Source organism: Populus trichocarpa, chromosome 14, assembly GCF_000002775.5.
Source record: "Populus trichocarpa isolate Nisqually-1 chromosome 14, P.trichocarpa_v4.1, whole genome shotgun sequence".
NCBI lineage: Eukaryota > Viridiplantae > Streptophyta > Magnoliopsida > Malpighiales > Salicaceae > Populus > Populus trichocarpa.
The window spans coordinates 16880431-16900911 of NC_037298.2; the positions used below are offsets into that span (position 1 = coordinate 16880431).

Below are 20481 nucleotides of genomic sequence, written 5' to 3' on the forward strand. Positions count from 1 at the left end.
CCCTCATCTCACTACTAGCAATATTTAGTGTTGTTAGTGATCTTGAAAGGGTCAAAGTGTTTCTTGTAAACAAAAATGTCTCATTATCTGACTACTAGAATCATTCTTATTTCATTATTGCATTAAAGGGATCTAATCATCTTCTAAATACAATATTACCCCTTTATTTTGACCATTACCCCTAAGTATGCTTTATTAGTGACTCAGACAAACAATGGCTTTAAACAACGCTTCTGTAATATCCTAATTACCCAAAAGCTGAAGTTGATGGTATTTTCTTTTATTTCACCATCATTGCTTCTTATAGGTATCATCATTTTGTATAATACGATACTCATAAAATCTCAGAATTCAACATCTTAATAAAAGAGAATTTGCAATACAAGCACCATATCATTATATTTACATATTCATAAGTTTACATTCCTATTCTGATATAGTTATCATTACAAGTCTTTACAAAAGTGTCAAACGATAATTTCACAACTAATACATTTGTTCAAACAAAATACGTAACGTCTTAACATATGGATACATAGTTTATAACAAAATATATGGACCCGTGAGACAAGATTCCTACGCACCTTAATTTTGTGACGTCCCTGTTACAACACAAAATGGATACACGAATTATAAATAATTTAAACATGATAATAAATATTTAAAATAATATTATCACTACTTTTCGTTAATAACCTAAATGAGTATATTCCTTCCTTTACCCATTACATACATAATGCAAGCCTTGTTATTTCGTCAATTGTATTATCCTTACTCGTACGTCCCAACCTCTCCATAGGAGTTGTAGGGACTGGAGTTAATACATTGATCGTGGTTAAATTACTTCGCTTTACACCAATAATCATTTACGGACACCATTAACCACGGTCAATCGCATTACTCAAACCCGGTCATCCAATTCGAATGCCACTAGTCAAAGCTAAGTCGTACTACCCAACCTGGTCATCTATATTGGATGCCAATGCTAATCATAATATCCAAATCCAGTCATCCATTTCGGATGTCATTAGCCGAGGCTGATCACAATATCCAAACTCAGTCATCCCTCTCGGATGCCATTAGCCGAAACTAATCACAATATCCAAACCCGATCATCTAATTTGGATGTCATTAGCCAAAGCTAATCACAATACCCAATCAAACATTCCATGAACAATTTAGTAGTCACAACGAGATAGAACAATTCTTTTATACGATATCTTTTCAGAGATTCGATATTATTTAAGAAGAGGGTGAAGACCACTTACATGTTCCTCCTGTGAGGTGTCCTCGTCTAGTCAAAAGTCCAATCCTGGTCGTACCGCCTAACACATCAAATGATCACTAATTAGCATATTCACATTCAGTTTTCATATAAATCCAATACCATACATATCTCATGAATACACATGTTCACATTCAAATGCTTCACACATTATATAATTATACAATGAAGGTCATCATATTAAGACACTTTTTTTTTAATTTTAAACGTGGGTCATCCATAGACGTCCTACAGTTTAATTCTTGGGTTTCGTAGCGAGTTAGGTCAAATCAACGACGAAATTATCACTAGAATTAAATTATTTCTGACATGGAATTTGTAAATGAAACTAAGTTGTTGCTGTCACAGAAAATCATCAGCAAAAACTATGTTGGTGACACAAAAATCATCAACAAAAAACAAGTCGCTGTGACACAAAAATCATCAGCAAAAACTAGGTTGCAAGTGACACAAAAATCATTAGTGAAAATTAGGTCGTTGCTGACCTAGAAATTGTCAATTAAACAAATTTCACAACTAACGCATTGAATCTTCAGCGAACACAATCTATTGTTGATTTAGAAATCGTCAGTGAAAACTAAGTCGCTGCCAACCTAGAAGTTGTCAACGAAAACTAATTATATGGTTGACGCATGGAATCGTCAGCGAACACAATCTACTGTTGACTTAGGAATCGTCAACGAAAACTGAGTCGCTGCTGACCTAGAAATCATCAACGAAAACTAATTTCGCAGCTGACACATGGAATCATTAGGAACACAATCTACTATTGACTTAGAAATCATCAACAAAAACTGTAAAAAAAAAAGTCAGAAACAACCACATCGTCGCTATCGATTTCTGAATCGGCAGCGACTCAGCTTTCGGTGCTGATTTCTAAATCGGCAGCGACACAGCTTTCAGTGCTGATTTCTGAATCGACAGCGACACAACTTTCATTGCCAATTTCTGAATCAACAATGAATCAGTTTTCGTTGATGATTTCTGAGTCAACAATGGTTGTGCATGCTGATGAATTCATGTGTCAGTCATGGCTGTAATATCCAACAGAAATCTAAGTAAAAGGCCGACTCATGCTATGTAAGAGTTTAGGGGAGAAAATCGGCCTGCCTTAAGGAGTTAAAAGAGGGGGGGAATTGGTTTTAGAGAAACCAAAGCAGGGACAAGAACACATTTAAACCAACCCTAAACACCCCCACCTCATTTAGGAGGGGTATAAATGTAAGAAGAGAGAAAGGGTGACCTTTGCTCTTCCCCAAAACTAGCTAGCTGCATGCAGCAAACCCCCTCCCTCTTTCCCAAATAGAAGACCCCCAACCCAGCTGCATGCATCCCTCTTGAACCCTAGAGAGGAAATGAGAGTTAAAGAGTACTGAAAATGGTTGAAACCATAGCAAGAGAGGGTGTATAACAGGCTGGCTGATGCAGCTGGAGAAGGAAGGAAGGAAAAACCAAAACCAGAGAATGAAAAAGCAGAAAATCATGAGTAGAGGGGGCGCCTAAAGCTATTGAAAATAGTAAGGTATAAACCAAATCTTTTCCCCACCTGTTCTTGAGTTCTTGGAACCCAAAGGAAGAAGAAAACCCTGAAGGAATGCCCATGATTTTACACTAGCTGCTAAGGGAAAAACTAAACTAAAAAGGAAGATAATAATGGGCTGAATAAGGGACCTAAAACCAGAATATACAATAAGGGAGATGGATGATTTTGAAGGTACAAGCCTAGTTAGATGGCCAACCATAATAATGGTTGGACAAACCATGAACTTAGGTGACCAAATGCTTGAAGGATGACCTTGTCAAACAAAATACATAACGTCTTAACATACAGATACATAGTTCATAACAAAATATGCGGACCCACGAGACGGGATTCCTATGTATCTTGGTTGTGTGACGTCCATGTTACAATACAAAATGGATACAAAAATTATAAATAATTTAAACATGATAATGAATATTTAAAAGAATATTATCGCTACTTTTCGTTAATAACCTAAATGAGTATATTCCTTCCTTTACCCCTTACATACATAATACAAGCCTTATTATTTTGTCAATTGTATTATCCTTACTCGCACGTCCTAACCTCTCTATAGAAGTTGTAGGGACCGGAGTTAATACATTAGTCATGGTTAAATTACTTTCCTTTACCCCGGTCATCTTTTACAGGAAATCATCAGCAAAAACTAGGTTGTTGGTGACACATAAATCGTCAGCAAGAACAAATTCCATGGCTGACTTATGGAATCATCAGCGAACACAATCTATTGTTGACTCAGAATCATCAACGAAAACTAAGTCGTTGTTGACCCAGAAATCATCAACGAAAACTAATTATGTGGCTGACACATGTAATTGTCAGCGAACACAATCTACTATTGACTCAAAAATCATCAACGAAAACTGAGTCGCTGTCGACCTAGAAATCATCAATAAAAACTATGTCGCTGCTGATTCAAAAATCAGCAACAATGAATGAGTCATTTCTAGTCTTACTTTTTCCCTAGGCTAAGCGTAAGGTCTACGCTAAGCTTTCCTCCTATAACATACCCCAACCTGGTTGGACATAGACCGTTATCAAATCACACCTAATTTATCATAAGGTTATCAAGCAATACGCAACCAAGTCTCAACATGTATATATATTTTGCAAAGGTTCTCCTAACCATCATTTCAAAACTGGAACCTAATGTTGCCACAATCATACATGTTATGTTTTCAATTCAATCATGCCAATTTATCAACACAAATTAATTGTCAATTCACATTACGCAAGAGTCTCATTTCCATCATATGTCTTGTTTCTCTAAGGGTGTTCATCATGCAAAGTTTCCTTCATGATTTCCCTTTTTTCTTTGATCGAATATTGTTGTCCATTCTCTCCCAATTTACACATGCAATTCATCATTTCTATCACAAGTATATTTACAACAACATGCTACAATCACCCCTTCATTCACTTGGTTCATAACAATGGAAATTCATCAATCACATAAACAAGATCAAAGCATTAACATAGTATGGTTCCTGTCTAAGGGCTTAACAAGATTACAATTCTGCACATTCCATCATTTCATCTCACTTTCACACAAGCTCTTCAATCATGTATGCATAATCAATACATTAACATAAGCATGAATTTTATTTCCGCTCCAACATGTCTCTATGAGTTTAACAAGGTAGCAATTATGAATTTTATCACTTAATTTCATCTCTTTTCATTATCTCCCACGGTCTGTCCTTAGTTAAGATTTGTTCATCCATATTCATCCTTTTTTTTTTTGTTAAAGGTTCTAGAATTATGTCCCCCTTCAGCCTCATTCTCTTCAATTTTTCTATCTAATTCTTGTTAATCATAGGTGTAAGAACCCTAAGTCATTCCCTTACGGTTTCCTTCTCCCTTTTGTCCTGAAATCTCAAAGAAACAAGGAAGTGATGTTGTTCTTACCTTACGATTTGAAGTAGCCATAGGGTAGGTTTGAGTAGTTTTTCTTTCTCTTTTCTCTCGATTTCTTCCTTCTTCCTTTTGTTTGATCCAGTCAGCCCTATAGGCTCCTTCTTTCATGTTTTCGATTTTCTCTCCTTTTTCTAACTCTCCACTCACTCAAACACTTAAGGAAGATAACATGCAAGCTGGTTTGGTTAGGTTTTCTTATTGGGAAGGGATGGTTGTTGCAGCTAAGGCTGCTGGCTAATTTTTAGGGAGAGGAAAAGTCATTTATATTTTCCTCTCCTGTATTTATACCCCTCTTAAATGAAATGGAGGTATTTGGGTGTTGGTCAACCTTGTTCTTATCCCTCTCTTGGGTTATCTTATGGCTGGTTACCACCTCACATTTCCCACCTAGGATAGGTTAATTTTCCTCCCCCAAATTCTACATAAAGTAAGCTGGTTTGTTTCTTTTAATTATTTCCTAGCATAGGTCAACCTAATACTATCTTTTTGTTGGGTTTTACACCTCTCTGCTTTGGCTTGGTTTTAGTGAAGAAATCTTTATCACATATGATTTTTAAAATCATGAACATCTTATGTTTTGAGAACAAATATTGTTCTAAAGTTAGTTTATAACATATAATTTTTAAAATCTTGGATTTTTTTTAAAATGAATGATTTGTTCTTATATCAGTAAGATTGAAATTGATAAAGGTAAATGATGAGGTGACCTTCTATTTTTATGTTTTGTTTGAATAATAACGAGTGGCTTGTTCACGATGTCACCACTCTTATGAAAACATTTTTTGTATTTTGAGAGCGTCATTTATTGATTCAGGTTACTTGCTTGATTAGAAAGGATTTGTAAAGACACGTAATGTAGGCTATAGTTCTTGATTATGAAAGAAAATGATTTATAAAACTCAAAACGTGTTTCAAGGTTTTAAAGACCCAAAATCACTATCAGTTGGTTAACTCGTTTTGCCCTTTAATATATTTTTTTTCTTTTTGTTGCTTTTCTTTTATTTACACTTTTTATTTCTTTGATGGGGTATTTTCATTTTGTTTTAACTGTCATTTTTGCTTTTGATTTGGGCATTCCTCCTAGCATTGAAGTTTATTTGGCTTTTTTTTCCTCTGGCTTTCTCATGGTTTTTTCATCAATTAATGAAATTTCACTTGCTCTTAGTATCGAGTGTGATCCTAGTTATGATTTTTATGAAAGAAAAATATTCAGGCTAAAAAAAACTACTTGGGATATATTCATTTTATAACGTAAAAGAAATAACAAAGATAAAATTTTCTTATTTCAAGCACAAATAATTAAAAGCAATAAACTTTGACTTTGTCTAGTGTAATGGTTTGGACTTTGCAAATAAATATATTTCACAAGTTCATGAACAACGAATCCATTACATATCATTTTTTAATTCATATATTTTTGTTTAGAGTTTGGTCACTTCAATAAAGAAGTTACTTGATTCATTTGTTATCCTATAAAAAAATATCAAAATATTGTTTTAAACAATCATCAAATTATTTCTAAATCAAAAGAAATTCATTTTTTAAAATTCCACTAAGAAAAAGATTTTTCTAAAAAAACAAAAACAAGCTGAGTTTATGAAATTTAATGAAAAGAACTTTTATGAAGGGCCAATTTGACAAAACTTCCACCTGTCAAATTATGATGGTGCCAAGAGTGACACCATCATCTCATCCCCATATTGCATGTCATTGATGAAGTTAGCTGAGTTGAGAAAATAGTTGGAAGAACTTATTGATACTAGGTTCATTTTTCCTTCAAAGCTTTATATAGTATCATTTTGTTTTAGATAAAAAGCATAAGGAAGCCTAAAGATGCATGCCAATTATCAAGCATTGGATAAGACTACAATAAGAACAAATATTTGGTTTCTTAGATTCAAGACTCGATGTATAGATTGAGCAAACCATTCATCTTCAAGGATTTGTTTGACATTGCAATTGAATTGTCATTTCATTATTTTTTTGAAAAACAAATTGTTTCAAATTAATATTTTTTATGTTTTTAGATAGTTTGATATGCTGATGTCAAAATTAAATTTTAAAAAATAAAAAAAATGATTTTGATATATTTCCAGGTGAAAAGCACTTTGAAACACAATCTCTACTACATTCTCAAACAGATACTTCACGAAACTACATTTGCAATCGAGTTATTGGCAAATAAAGATTGTTGAGGAAGATGAACAAAAAAACTACGGTACAACGAAGTTTTTAGCTTTGCTTTTGGTTAACAAATGCAATTTATATGTGGTTTGGCCATTGTAAGAATCCGTTTGGCTACGCGTTGGAGTTTGCGTTTTTTCAAAAACACACGAAGCAAACGTTTGGTTAACAAAAAAAAGCTACTTACTGTGCATGGGTCCCATAATAAATTGCATGCAAAACACAGGAAGATGGAAAGCAGAAAAATGTTGCTTTCTTGCGCAGCTCTCAATTCAACCATGCTACACTGTTCAGTGAACTGGGGAGGCATACTCCACTGTTCACTGAACAGTGGAGCATGTGAACAGTGCAAGAAAATTGCATTGTTCACGTGAATTTTTTTTTTTTTCAGTGTTAATTTTTTTAATATTTTTTTTAAAAAAACACTAGTATAAAGTGAATTAATTAAATTCACTCGCACTATAATATCAATTTTATACCTGATAATATTTTATCTACACTCAAAAAATTATGAAAACTGTAGTTCTTATCAGATGAATTTTGTACGTAATGGAATTATAAATAGTTTAATGGAATAATAAAAAGTATTTTTTATTTCATGATGTAATAGGAGTAATTAATTCTACAATATTTAAATTTAAAACCATCAATATTAATATATATTTTTTAAAATTATTTTATAACCTCAATTTCAAAAGCATTCTTAACCAAACACATTAAACTATTTTTTCAACCTCAATTTCAACCACAGTTTTAACCAAACATCTATTTTTTTCAAACCAACCTCAACTAAAAGTACTTTTTATAAAACAATTTTTTTCAAACCACAACCACAACAGCTACCGCAATACCAAACACACTCTAAGTCATAAGTTTAAGAGCTTGTTTGTTTTTTTATTTTAAAAGTGCTCTTAAAAAAAATTAAATTTTTTTTCTTTGCTTTAAATTAATATTTTTTTGATGTTTTTATATTGTTTTGATGTGCTGATATTAAAAATAATTTTTAAAAAATAAAAAATTATTATTTTAATATATTTTCGTGTGAAAAATATCACACACCTATACACCTATAGAAGAAAACAATGATTATTGTGGTCATTTTTTGCAATGCGTTAACAGGTCTCTTTCACTTGCCACAAATTTCCTAGTGCATCTAAAAACACTTTTTTTCTATAATATACAATGAAATCAACGTATAGATGGTTCAAATCTATACATAAGAAATCAACGCATGGGAGCCAACATGAAGTCTTTGAAAACTTGACTTCAAATCTCGGCTAATAAATCCGTGATCAATTTTACCTATAAGAACGAACTAAATAATACCATCTTTCCAACACATTAAAAAAAAAAAAAAAAGCAAATCTGTCACTTGGCAAGAAATGTATCAGAAAGGTTCTCACCAATAACCATCACAGTCACGCTCACCTGTCAAGAACTATTGGCACCATGCATAACATGAGAGGCGAAAATGTGAAAGATGTAAAGGCACCAAATTCTCTCAGCGAGTTCACCTACACATGAATCATAAGTCCAGTTACTAGCTAAACGTTTCCTCTATGATCTATAAAACATTAACGTAGATTACAGTAATGGAAAAGGCCATAAGAATTCCAAGAAGACACAGCTAAAATGTTAAATGAAAACTCCTCCATGATATATAAAGACTAAACATGGATTACAGTAATGTAAAAGGCAGTAAGATTTCCAAGAAGACAAAGCTAAATGTTATATAATGACGAGTCAACTACATCTCAGTCACATAGTGGTTAAGGTTAGCTAAAAGAATTCTTTTCTTTACAGGAGAAAACAAATCCTTTATATAGACATCCGTACATTACAAGAAAATATGAGACATCTGTATTTATCCTTGTACAGTGTGGTATGTCTTGCAGCATTTGTTAGTAGAAAAGTTTTGTTAAGTAAACCTCCTATACAAATCCATTTTCTAATCTTCCCCCCCATTTTACAAGACATGAAAATGGCAGTGCTAATGTTATGATGATCACATAAATACTACCTCGTAGTAATAGCATCAAAGATAGCATCCACTCTAAACATGGCAAACCCCTTGCATTATACAAGGTTGAGGGAGACAGCTCCGTCTGAATTCTGAAAATCTTGTGATAATAGCAACTAGCAGGTTCTGGGATTAACATCATTGTTGCCCAACATGCATGTAAAATATAAGCACGAAAAGTTGATGCAATATCAGAAAAAGGACTTTTTTTCAATTAATTTATAAATGTGTTAATTTAGTTTCTTATATTATTTGGGAATCCAACTTATCATTTAGGATGTCTGTATTATTTAGAGGTCTACTAGTATTAGGACTGTCCACTATTTTTTATTCAGCAACGATTTTGATTGATCAGACTGTTTTAAGATTTTGCTTTGCCTAAAAAAGCCCACATATTTATGTGTCTCAGGTTGTTTTACGAAGAAAATGAGTTATGAAAATTATTTGTTCTTGTGAATTTCAAGAGCATGGGTTCAAGTATTTCAAGTGGATTTTAGGTTGACTATCCTTTTTACTTTATTACTGTCTTCGTTCTACATTAAGAGTCCTATCAAGAGAACTATCTGTCATTTTCACAAAATTTCTAGCATTAGCATGAGAAACAGCTTGCACTCTGCATAAAACAACTCGTATAAAACTACCACTCTCCGTTCCATCTGAATTCCAGACAGGTACTCCGATTTTTGACATAGAGATCTGACATGTTTTCGTCCTATGCTATCACACACCAATTACATTAAAGGTAAAAGCAAACTGCATGCTGCAGCATTTATCATAAGATTCCCAGTTTCAGCATTGCAGGTAGAAGTTAAAATTTATGTAGGAGATCATGAAGTATGTGCACATGCTGGAAAGGGGTGAATATACTTACAATCTTTGTGCTGCTTCCTATCTTGAATACAGCTGCAGCATCTGCATAGAAAAGAAATGTGAGGGCTAAAAAAATGATGAAAAAATGTCAGAAGATTTTAATTCCGAATCACGGAAGACAGGCAACTGCAATCTCAAAACCTCTGTGCTGAAGAATCTCCTTTGAATTGAGTCTCTATTTCACCTAGATACAATCTCAACAAAGGTGACCTGCAACACCATTTACAGGATCATTAATTGCAAATGGACAAACATCAAGCACTCCATTCATTGAAGTTTGAAGCACCTTTTGTTAAAATCATGTGAGAGCTATCAAAATTAAAAAGCTCCATTGTAACTGTGTGATTATATCATTTCACAGAAATCACAAATGCAATGAAACTTGTTCAACCATAACAAGTCTAAAAGAAAACTAAAATCAGATTAATTCCTTTATAAATTACATTCCCAGAACATCCAGACAATGAAGAGAAAAGCAATAAGAATACCATGATGGGATTGCAACTGCTGCAAGGACAGGGGACTGTTTCCACAATAGAGAAAGTTGATAGCCCTGCAGTCTGGCTAGATACTCAAGAATATCACTTTCCTGCTATAAACAGCTAAAACCAATCAAAATGTATAATATAAACATAGGAACAAAGGATGTGGAGCTATACACTGGATACAGCACCAGTCAATTGCAAATAAATAAACAAACAGCACGGTAAGGAAACATAACAAAGTATACTAAGAGATGACATTGTTCATTCAGCCAACTGCATCAAATTCTGCAACAGTTTCCAAAAGACCAAAAGAAGGATAAATAGATATGTGATGATTAATGCCACGCTCTTGCAACCTTGGAAGTTCGCTCCACTAGGCATCATGAACCTCTACATGAAATTTCTACCCCAGCAACAAATGCCTGGTGCAGCTCATTATTTTGCTCAAGGGGACACAAACAAAAAGATAGGTGCAGAACTTTGTCCCTCACAAGCTGAATGAAGCATCCAGCGCCAGTCATCCAGTATGACTGTGCACAATGAGCGTGGTTAGCTTTGAACTTTAGCCACCAAAGCAATATCCTCAACAAAGGCCATAAATAGTGCATACATTATTAGGTTCCAAGCTCAAAATGAACTCCACCCAGCTTGCCCCGACACAGACAACCATGGCCACTTGAGCATTATGTCCAAAACCACTCCAAGTCCAAGGGTCTTCATCGAGGAAGGTAGGCAGCATAAAGATCCATCTTTTATGTATAAACAAACAGGAATAATGAAAAGCTGAGACTAATTGACACCACATTTAATGTGTTTGGTAAAGCGGTGCAATGTGCTTCTCAATTGAAAATGCATCAAAATGATGGTTTTTTTTTTAAGTCAACATATCAAAACCATTGAAAAACACCTAAAAAACATCAATTTGATGCTTTTTTCAGGCAAAACATTGTTTGAAAAGTAGGTTCAACCACAAAAACAAACGCTAAGAAAAAAAAAGTGATTTTTCTCTCATAAACAACTATTAATAGGGATCACAGACAGATGCTTGTTCATAGAGATACTACTCTTACACTAAAGGAATCATCATAGAATGTGATCTTTATAACAATTGAGCCCAATATTTCCGCATGCATCAAGCTTGCCAAATTTCAAGTCAATCAAACATAGGTATGTTATCCCATCCATGTGACTTGTTTACTTCATATTCTCAATAATAATAAAAAAAAAAAATCTACTTTCTAAGATAGAGTGTCATGGTTGTAGATCAATTTGAAATTCTACACTAGCACAAGGAAAAATGTTTATATGAAGGACAGTAATATAGGAAATCATAAAACCATGTAGGCATAGAACCTGCACCTCATGTCAATGGATACCTCTTCATGAGTATGTGTGTGTGTTTTACATATCTATATAATCCATTCAAATTCAAGTATATAGAGCACCTTTGAATCTGCTGCTCTCTCGCTGGAATGGAAACCTTGAGCTCTTCCAGTAAGCAAGCTGCACACCTCATAATATAGGTTTGAGATAGTGGCGGAGAAATATGAAACTGATGTAGCGTATTCAATTAGACAATTCCATTGGCTTGCAATGCGTCCGAGTAATAGGAGTTCCTGTCTCAAGGGAAAAGCAAAGGACTTCCTAAAAACCAAGGTCAATTTTCAGTAAATCAACTCAAATGCACTATCTAGATCACCAAAACCAAGTGATTCAGTAATTCATCAGCATCCATGCCAGGAAGCCAAGTACAATCTTAATTGCCCACAGCAAGATCACAATATGTCAATATTAATAACAGCAATGATATGCTCATGTAATCAAAACCAAAAAGTAAACTGTTTTTCATTCTACTGAATCAATGAGATACATGTAAGGGTAAGCTATTAAAACATATGCATGCAGAAATGCACAAGCTAGTTTTCAGGGATGGATTCACAAATGCAAAATTTAACCCAGATTTGACCTTATTTTTGCACTAACCCGATCATTCTATTTCAATTCTCATTTACATCCTTCACTAATTTAACCTAGACTCCTCCCCAAACTGAACCCCCAAAAAAAAAACATGCGTATAAAAACGGGTTTAGTTTGCTGGGTTTTGAGCGAACTTCACAACCATCATAAAATAGCATCAAAAGGTGTGTGAGAGAGAGAGAAAGAAGGTCACATGTAGTTATTGAAAGAAACCTAGATGAGAAAATTTGACAGTGCATTCCAAAGCAAGCCAAGTGAATCAAGTAGCACAAGTGCAGTTGTGTTTGGTTGACATCACTGCTTGCAACCATTTATACGCTGAAATATATTACAATACATGCACAATGAATTTAGCATGCACATAAAGCTTGTAGATGATTCCTAAATCAATGGAATTCTTAATATTTCAAATATTGAAAACTCATGGATCAAATAACCATTATATTGTAAAATATGAACCAAACGAGTGATTGCTGGTCATAAAATCAAGCTATATGTATTAGACTACATCCTTCTATTTAATTTCAAAAATTAGATCGACTTACAACTATTTCACTCAAACCATCATTCTTGCAATCTGCTGAAGTATTCAGCCGTTCAAACACTTGTAGCCACTGCATCTTAGGGGCAGAAAATATCATGCTGGCACCTGAGACCAATCTAATGGTTCTCTTATCAAGAAAATACGAAACCATCTTTGATTTCCAATGATTCCACGTGAAAAAATCAACCGGCTGTTCTATTTCCCTGCACACAAAGCCAAAGTGTGTCTGTTTTTGACCTCAAAGTAAAAATTCTATAATCTAGCACCAACTACTTGCTCAATTGAACCAATCGACATGAGTAAAATAGTTGTAAAAAAATGTCAGCAAACTTTATTTGCAAGAAACAATGAAGCCTACATGGTTTTATGCATGTAATTGTCAGTCAATAAACAAAATGCACTTATTTCACAGTTAGGGAAATGAATTCGTTTTATACCCAACAGATGAAGGAGCTCCATCAAGTTTTAGTTGTTCTTCCAGCATGCTACTATCAGATTCAGTCCCACTACTACACCTGATAGCATTAGAGAGGACATCTAAGCCAGTCTCCACTGTCGATATGCATGACACTGCAGACTGCCTCTTGAAGACTTCTTGAAGAGTCAACTTTGTCAAATCATCATCGCTGAATTTTCCAAACTTCACAGTTTGACTAATTTCTTCTGATAAAACCATAGAATCCTTCACAAAACCCCTCCTTTCTAGAACCAAATCAAGCTGCAGATTCCGCGGCTTTAACTTGTTAAGATACACACTTAGACAATCATGCTCCGATTCCGAAACCCTCTCAAGCTCCATCTCAATTACAGCAGTTAAAAAAGCTTTGAGATGTGAATCCCTCAGTGGTAAAGTCTGGAACAAATGGGCCAACACAAAACTCCTTGCCCTACTCAGAGTATCGCATGATAGATTTGCAAGACCCTGCTTTTATCAGATATATATATATTATTATTGCAATCACATCAAACTTTGTCACAGATAATAAAACTAACTCAAAATGAAGAAAGCCACAACCTGGGGAAAATAAGGGTTTGATTTCATTTGACAGAGAGCTGCATCAAGTTCCTTAATTGAGTCCTGGTAAACATCTGAGCTACTCATATGCTTAAGTACCTAAGACGTCATAGGAGTAGTAATTACCAGGAACATTTATAATAATGCTCTGTCTGCCCTTCAATGAAGAAACGAACTAATGCTTACATACACGAAGATTGATTTAAAGAACCAAAAAAACCTGTGGCGCTTACATTTTGGAAGAAGGAACCCCAGTGGATGGCTTTTTTTATGTTTTGAGCGTCCCAGTGGGCTAAAAGAGCAGAGGATTGATACCCAGATGCTAAAATCATTATATCTACAAACCCTTTTAGATGTTTCACCATTTCCTCTAATGATATGTATGGGTAATTCCACCCCATTCCCTTATTCTTCTTTCTCGTTGCTCTACCGAAGAGCACGAGCAGCAGCAAAGCGCGGGGAGGGAGTCACAAGTTACAACCGAGAGAGAGAGAGACGGGTGAGAATGTTTTCTCAATTTTTTATTTCTTGCAATTCTCAATTTAGTTATACAGTGTAGAATACCAATTTTTGTCTTTTTTTTTAAATTTACCATTTTTAATTATGACTTTCCTACTCCATTAACGAAAGCTAATTGATGAGGAGGAATTACTCCTCACATAAATACTGTTTTCTTATTATTATTATTAAATCTATTTTTTAATATTAAATTTATTATAAATTAAATTTTATAATTTATTTTAGTTTATTTTCTACCTCGAAGCTATTTCAATTTTATAACTCTAAATTTTATGACTTAACTTGATTAAATTAGATTTTTATAATTAATTTTTTTTTCAATTCTATCTTTTATTATTTTTAATTAATTAAGAATTAAACTTTATATTTTATAACACACCATTATTTATAATAAAATTATAACCAAACATTTCTTATATACATGAAAAAATAATTAGCAATTTGTAACATCCCACCATTTGCAATACAATTATAACCAAATATTTGCTATATATATTAAGAAATGAGGATATAGAGACACACAAATTATGTTCATTCTTCTATTTATAAATCTTGAATTATTTATCTTATTTTTTTCGATTTCATTCTACAAAAGACTTATTAAATTATTTTATTTTAATAAAATTTCCTCAAATTTTCCTTTTAATTTTTAATATTCCAATTATTCAATACTTCATAACTTGCATAAAATCTAATTTTATTTTTCTCATCATCAACACATGTCTTTAATTTTTAATTTCATCACTATCACTTAAATCATAATCTCACATATTTCCATAACAACAACAAAATTTCAAATTATTCATTTAGAACATTTATACAATTTACACACATACCCACACATTATCTGTAAAGCATGAAAGTAAATATGAGAGTATTTAAGTTAGTTACTTATAAAATGATAATAATAAAAATTACAGAAATAGAAACAATAAATCCTACTAATTATACAAAAGGTAAAACATGTAACTAAATGGATAACACAAACTAGATCAGTCTTGTCCACTAGTGTGCGATGGACTTGTGACCTATAAAATCATAAAATAATAAACAATTTTAATACTTAATTTCCACGAAATGATATCGATAATAATAGGCTAGATCAATAACTTTTGACATTCATATCTACATTTTAACTTTTTCATTCCAAACCTAGTTACTAACTTTGCAAGTTTTGCCTTTTCAATTCATTAATATTTTTCTCCTTGTCCATCCTTACCAAGGTTCTTATATTAACATTTAACTATCATTAGTTATTGTCAGTCAATATTGTTCAACTTTCAACCATTATATCATACCAACTCATTAATTTTATTTTTATGATAGACATCATCATTTACATTAGTCTCCTTCCGAGATGAAAATCTTACAGTTCATTTGTCTTGATTCATAACAGTGGATTTAACATTCATTAGCTTCTGTAAAAGGCGGTAAGCTTAATACTCATTGGCTTTCATCATAGATGACAAACTTGTCTTTCATTTCACATTTTTCATTCACTCTTTTTTTACCATTTTTTTTATATGTATTTTTATATGTTACGTTCATTTCTCATATATCCTTTTTGTTATTTGTTTTTAACACCAGAGTACAATAATATAAATTAAAAAAAAATATATAACAATAATTTAAAGAGATAGAGTGTTAAGCACTCACATGCTTCTTATGTAGATCAAGCTCCTCCCGCTAATGGCCCATCTCCTTATGCTTCTCCTAATCCAAAAAAAGAAAGAGATACAATAATTAATATGTCTCTCAAAACAACTCATCCATTTTCAAGTCAAACAACTTTCAAATACTAACTTACTTCACTCTTTCTTAGCACATTACTAAACATAAAAATAATATACAACAATCCATATTCATGAAATTTCATAACCCAACAACTATCTTAAACCATACTTCAATCTTTCATATATAATTTCTAATAAGTAAACAAACTAACTTATATTTCAATGTATATAATTAACTATTTTCTTTCAACATTATCGTCTTATTAATACTTATAAGATAAATCAAAATTACAATAATATATCAATCAATTATTCATTTCCCCAAACCATATACATGGCCAGTTATAAGGTTAGTTGTGTCATCATAATTCTTTCTTCAATTATTCATAAATTTTCATTAAAAACAAGCTAATTTAACTCGATTCATCAATTATAAATTAATAACACAAATCCCCCCCAGGCGCGGAAGCAAGGGGGGCAAGCAGGGGTCCGGGCCCCCTCAACACATTTTAATTTTGTTTCATTACTAGGTAATAAAGTATGAGGAGGAGTTATATTTTTTATTTTAAAGAGGTAGGCCTTAAATTAAGTGTGACTTTACTTTTGATTTCCTTTGAATTTACTCTTGACTTGCGTGGAAAGAAAACAATATAAAGGCATTATTTTGTGAAATAAAAAATAAAGCCACCAATTTACCTTAATATAAATCCTACAGCCGATCAAAAACAGAAATAAAAACACAAATCGCGAGCAAAATTTTTCTACAAAAAGATTGAAACAGAGCCACCAATTAATTTATCTTTCATCAAACAAAACAAGGTAACTTAAATTTAAAATCTATTTTTGTTTTGTTTTGAGATGTTTGTTAATAATTTGATGAGGTTTTTTTTTATAATTCTACCATTTTTGCTCCTTTTTTTCCTCAGATCTACTAGTTCTACCAATTATTTTTTGAATCTTGTTATAATGATTTTTTTCTAATTAATTAGATATATTTTATTGGTTTGTTTTGATTATGCTTGGATTTTTTTTTGTTTTGTTTTTAGCAGAGCCACCAAAATTATCAATTTTTTCTTACGATATATGTTTTGATTTTAGGTTGAACCATGAAAAAAATAAGAAGAATTGATTTTTTTTGAAAAAAAAATATTGATAACTCATAACCTACTGAACGAGCTTTTTCAGCAATGAAAATTGTTAAAACAAGACTTCGCAATCAAATGGAGAATGATTTTCTTGCAAATTATTTGATTGTCTATATAGAAAAAGAAATTGTTGAAAGATTCACAATTAATATGATAATCGATGATTTCTATTCTATGAAAGAAAGACGAGTACAATTAAAATAAATATGTAAGAATCATTCTTTATTTTTTTTTGCTTTATTTCAAAGTTTATCAAACATAAATAATGCTTCGCTTTAGCTAATGTTTCTTATATACTTTGTATGTTTATATTTGATAGGTATAAAGACCAACAACATTAAAGTGATGGATGCATTATGAAGATGAAATTAACTTCATTGATTTGACTCAATTTAGTATTACTCCAAACCTTTTACCTTATATAAATGTCATTATATGTTTGTAGTAAGTTATTTGAATAAAACTAAATTATACAGATTTTGTTTTACAACTCATGTACAATAAATTAAAACAAATATTATATCTTGTTATATTAATTTTGCCCCCCCTTAACAAATAATCCTAGCTCCGCCCCTGCACCCCCCGCAAATATTGCCCATATACCCTAATTCATCATATACTAATAAAATCAATTAAAATTTTGTTAAAGGAATTTAATCCATTTCCAATTATCATATACATGGCCAGCTATTAGGTTCGTTGTGTCATCATGATTCTTTCTTCAATTGTTCATAAATTTTCATTAAAAACAAGGTAATCTAACTCGTTTCATCAATTATAAATTAATAACACAAATCCCCCCCCTAATATTGCTCATAAACCCTAATTCACCGTATACTAATAAAATCAATTAAAATTTTGTTAAAGGAATTTAATCCATTTCCAATTAATATTGTCATAACAACACACATTAATTTCATACAATTTCTAAACATTTAACTCAAACAAACAACTTCTCATTTAGCATTAAACTTGGTCGGCCCTAGTTCTTCATTACCACCATGATTTCTACTTTATTTTTCCATGATTTTGCATTTATCGGAACTTCTTCCATCCCAATTGTTTTAATTACAACAAGATTTTCAATTCTCCTAAATTTCAACAATGAACCCCACCCAAAAAACTTGAAATTTTTTATAAAAATCATTTAAACTTCCCTCAAGCTTATATGGATGGGTTTAAGACACTTTACCAGTTGATCATTTGAACTTCAAATGCTTCATAGTCGAGTTTCCACTAATCCTTCTTCTTCTTCCTTTATTTTTCTTAGTTTCTCTATCTAAAACCTTACTTTTCTTTCACTTTAATCACTCCCAATTCTTGTGTTTATGTGTTTTAACTCCACTAATCTCACCTATGATATCTCAAAACCTAGTTTACCTAAGAAATTTGGAGAAAAAGCAAGGAATAAGAGAATAAAAAAGCTCATTCTCTCTATTCATGGCTGGCGGTTTCATATAAGCAAGGGAGCTGGATTTTTTTGTTAATTTATAGTTTTGTTATTATCCTATGTCTTTTAAATAATTCTAGGAAGTTTTCCAAGTTTTCGATAAAATTTGATACCATAATGGATCAAATTTATTCATATTCCTTGACTATCCTTTGAAAAACACATTGTTCCAAAATTTATATTTTATATTTATTGATTTTATTGATTTTTTTATTTTATTCAAGATTCCACTATAATTGAGAATTCACACTTAATTATTTCATCTTCAACCCTTAGGGTCCATAACTATTTTGTACAATCAACTACTCATTTTAAACTCTTTTGAGATATTTTCTACTTCAATATTTTTCTAAAATTTTAACTTGAGGTTTACACTCTCTCCCTTATAAAAATTTCATCCCTAAAATTTAAATTCATACATACATTTAGAAACAAGTCTAGATATTTCTTTTTATTTTGGATTCCATTTCTCATGTTTTCTTTTTTATCTGAGAATTTCTCCATAGCACTCTTATCAAATGAACCTTCTTATTTCTCAATTCCTTTTCTTTATAATCTAAAATCCTCATTGGTTTTACGTCTAGGGTTAAATCCTCATTAATCTCCCTTGGTATTTGTGGCAAAACTTGTGGGGGATCCATTTTTGTCTTTCGAAGTAATGATATATGGAATACATTTTGTATTTTAAACTAAATGGGGGTGGTAATGCCAATTGAATGAATTAATCAGATCCGCCTTGATGTAGAATGAATTATTAGGGAATTCATATCTTAAAGTCAAGTTCTAAACCACTACATGAAGGGTAGACTTACTACCTGGTCTCAAAAGGGTTCTTTCGTGAAGGCAATATAGAGGTTTACAAGGAATGGTTAGAGCATAGTATAACTGTCATTACCAAGTAAACACTTAAAGCATAATTGGATGTTTCACGAATCTAAACTTCAACTGAAAGTCATAAGGCAGACTGTTACTTTCCACCTAACCTAAAATTAGGTTTATTTAAAAATTTAAATGCAAGAAGGCATTAATCCATACCTGATATACTTATGAATGAGCAATATGTAAAAAAACATGCTAAAATTAAATTACATAGACCAACAAAAATAAATAAGCGAACAAAGCTCAGTTCGACCATACAAGTCCTTAGTGAGTCGTCATCCTGTCGAGACGTGCACGACGTCGAATGGCAAATTTGCCTCCTAGAATTGAAGGATGTTTAAATCTAATTATAAAATTATTATTAGAGAGAGTCGTCATCTAATATCATGGTCATTAGAAAACTTATGATCTGCAAGAGTTTAGATAAGAAGACTAGTTGTGCAAAGAAAAGACATATCACGCCCAGCGCACCCTATCTAGGGTAAGTTGCGTTGTTGATTGATTGTTAATCTAGGTCATGTTTATATCCGTTGGTTTTATATAAGGCTTAAGACAGATCTCTCTTTGTGATAAAGTCTCTATCTTATAAGGTTAAATCCTAACTATTCTAATGCCCTAATTTTAGCATCGCATTTATCTCTTATTTTGTATCTTTAACATAAAAAGGTATATTTTATGATGTAATTTTATACCTATAAACATTAAATTCTACAGATAAATCCTAACACTCCAAATAACAAAATAATTATTATAGGATTTTTTGTATTTTAGCCAAATCTTAATGGATAATCATAAACTGTTTATGATATCTATTTTGTATTTTTAAAACATAATAAAAATATATTTTTTGTTTGTTTTTGTGTTTTAGAAAATATGCATGAAAAAACCCTTAGAATTTGGTCATATGCATGGAAA

At 32.1% G+C, this 20481-nt stretch overlaps 1 protein-coding gene across 8 annotated transcripts; it reads right to left on the reverse strand.

Moving 5' to 3' along the window:
- Positions 1-373: 373 nt before the first annotated feature.
- LOC7455692 (uncharacterized) lies at positions 374-14369 on the reverse strand. Of its 8 annotated transcripts, XR_002977640.2 has the most exons (12): positions 14074-14369; positions 13841-13939; positions 13263-13747; positions 12827-13028; positions 11750-11920; positions 10308-10411; positions 9961-10029; positions 9821-9861; positions 8950-9075; positions 8358-8443; positions 1269-1325; positions 374-602 (listed from the first exon to the last, which is right to left on the reverse strand). XR_002977640.2 is itself a non-coding variant. In XM_002321255.4 (9 exons), the coding sequence occupies exons 1-9, from the start codon at positions 14239-14241 to the stop codon at positions 8361-8363; spliced, it is 1419 nt and encodes a 472-aa protein (XP_002321291.2). In that variant the 5' UTR covers positions 14242-14369; the 3' UTR covers positions 8054-8360. The 8 variants fall into 8 exon arrangements, 4 of the variants coding, with proteins under 4 accessions (XP_002321291.2, XP_024440405.1, XP_024440407.1 ...); XR_002977639.2 differs by lacking the exon at positions 8950-9075; XR_008057183.1 differs by lacking the exons at positions 374-602; positions 1269-1325 and having other exon boundaries at positions 8054-8443.
- Between the last annotated feature and the right edge of the window lie 6112 nt (positions 14370-20481).

Bases quoted from the DNA above. Each gene is read 5' to 3' on its own strand.
- LOC7455692 (XM_024584637.2), bottom strand. From the start codon at position 14,241: ATGGGGTGGAATTACCCATACATATCATTAGAGGAAATGGTGAAACAT. The intron at 13,940-14,073 runs GTAAGCGCCACA...ATGACGTCTTAG, and splicing joins GGGGTTCCTTCTTCCAAAAT to GTACTTAAGCATATGAGTAG. The intron at 9,862-9,960 runs GTTTTGAGATTG...TTTTCTATGCAG, and splicing joins GGAGATTCTTCAGCACAGAG to ATGCTGCAGCTGTATTCAAG.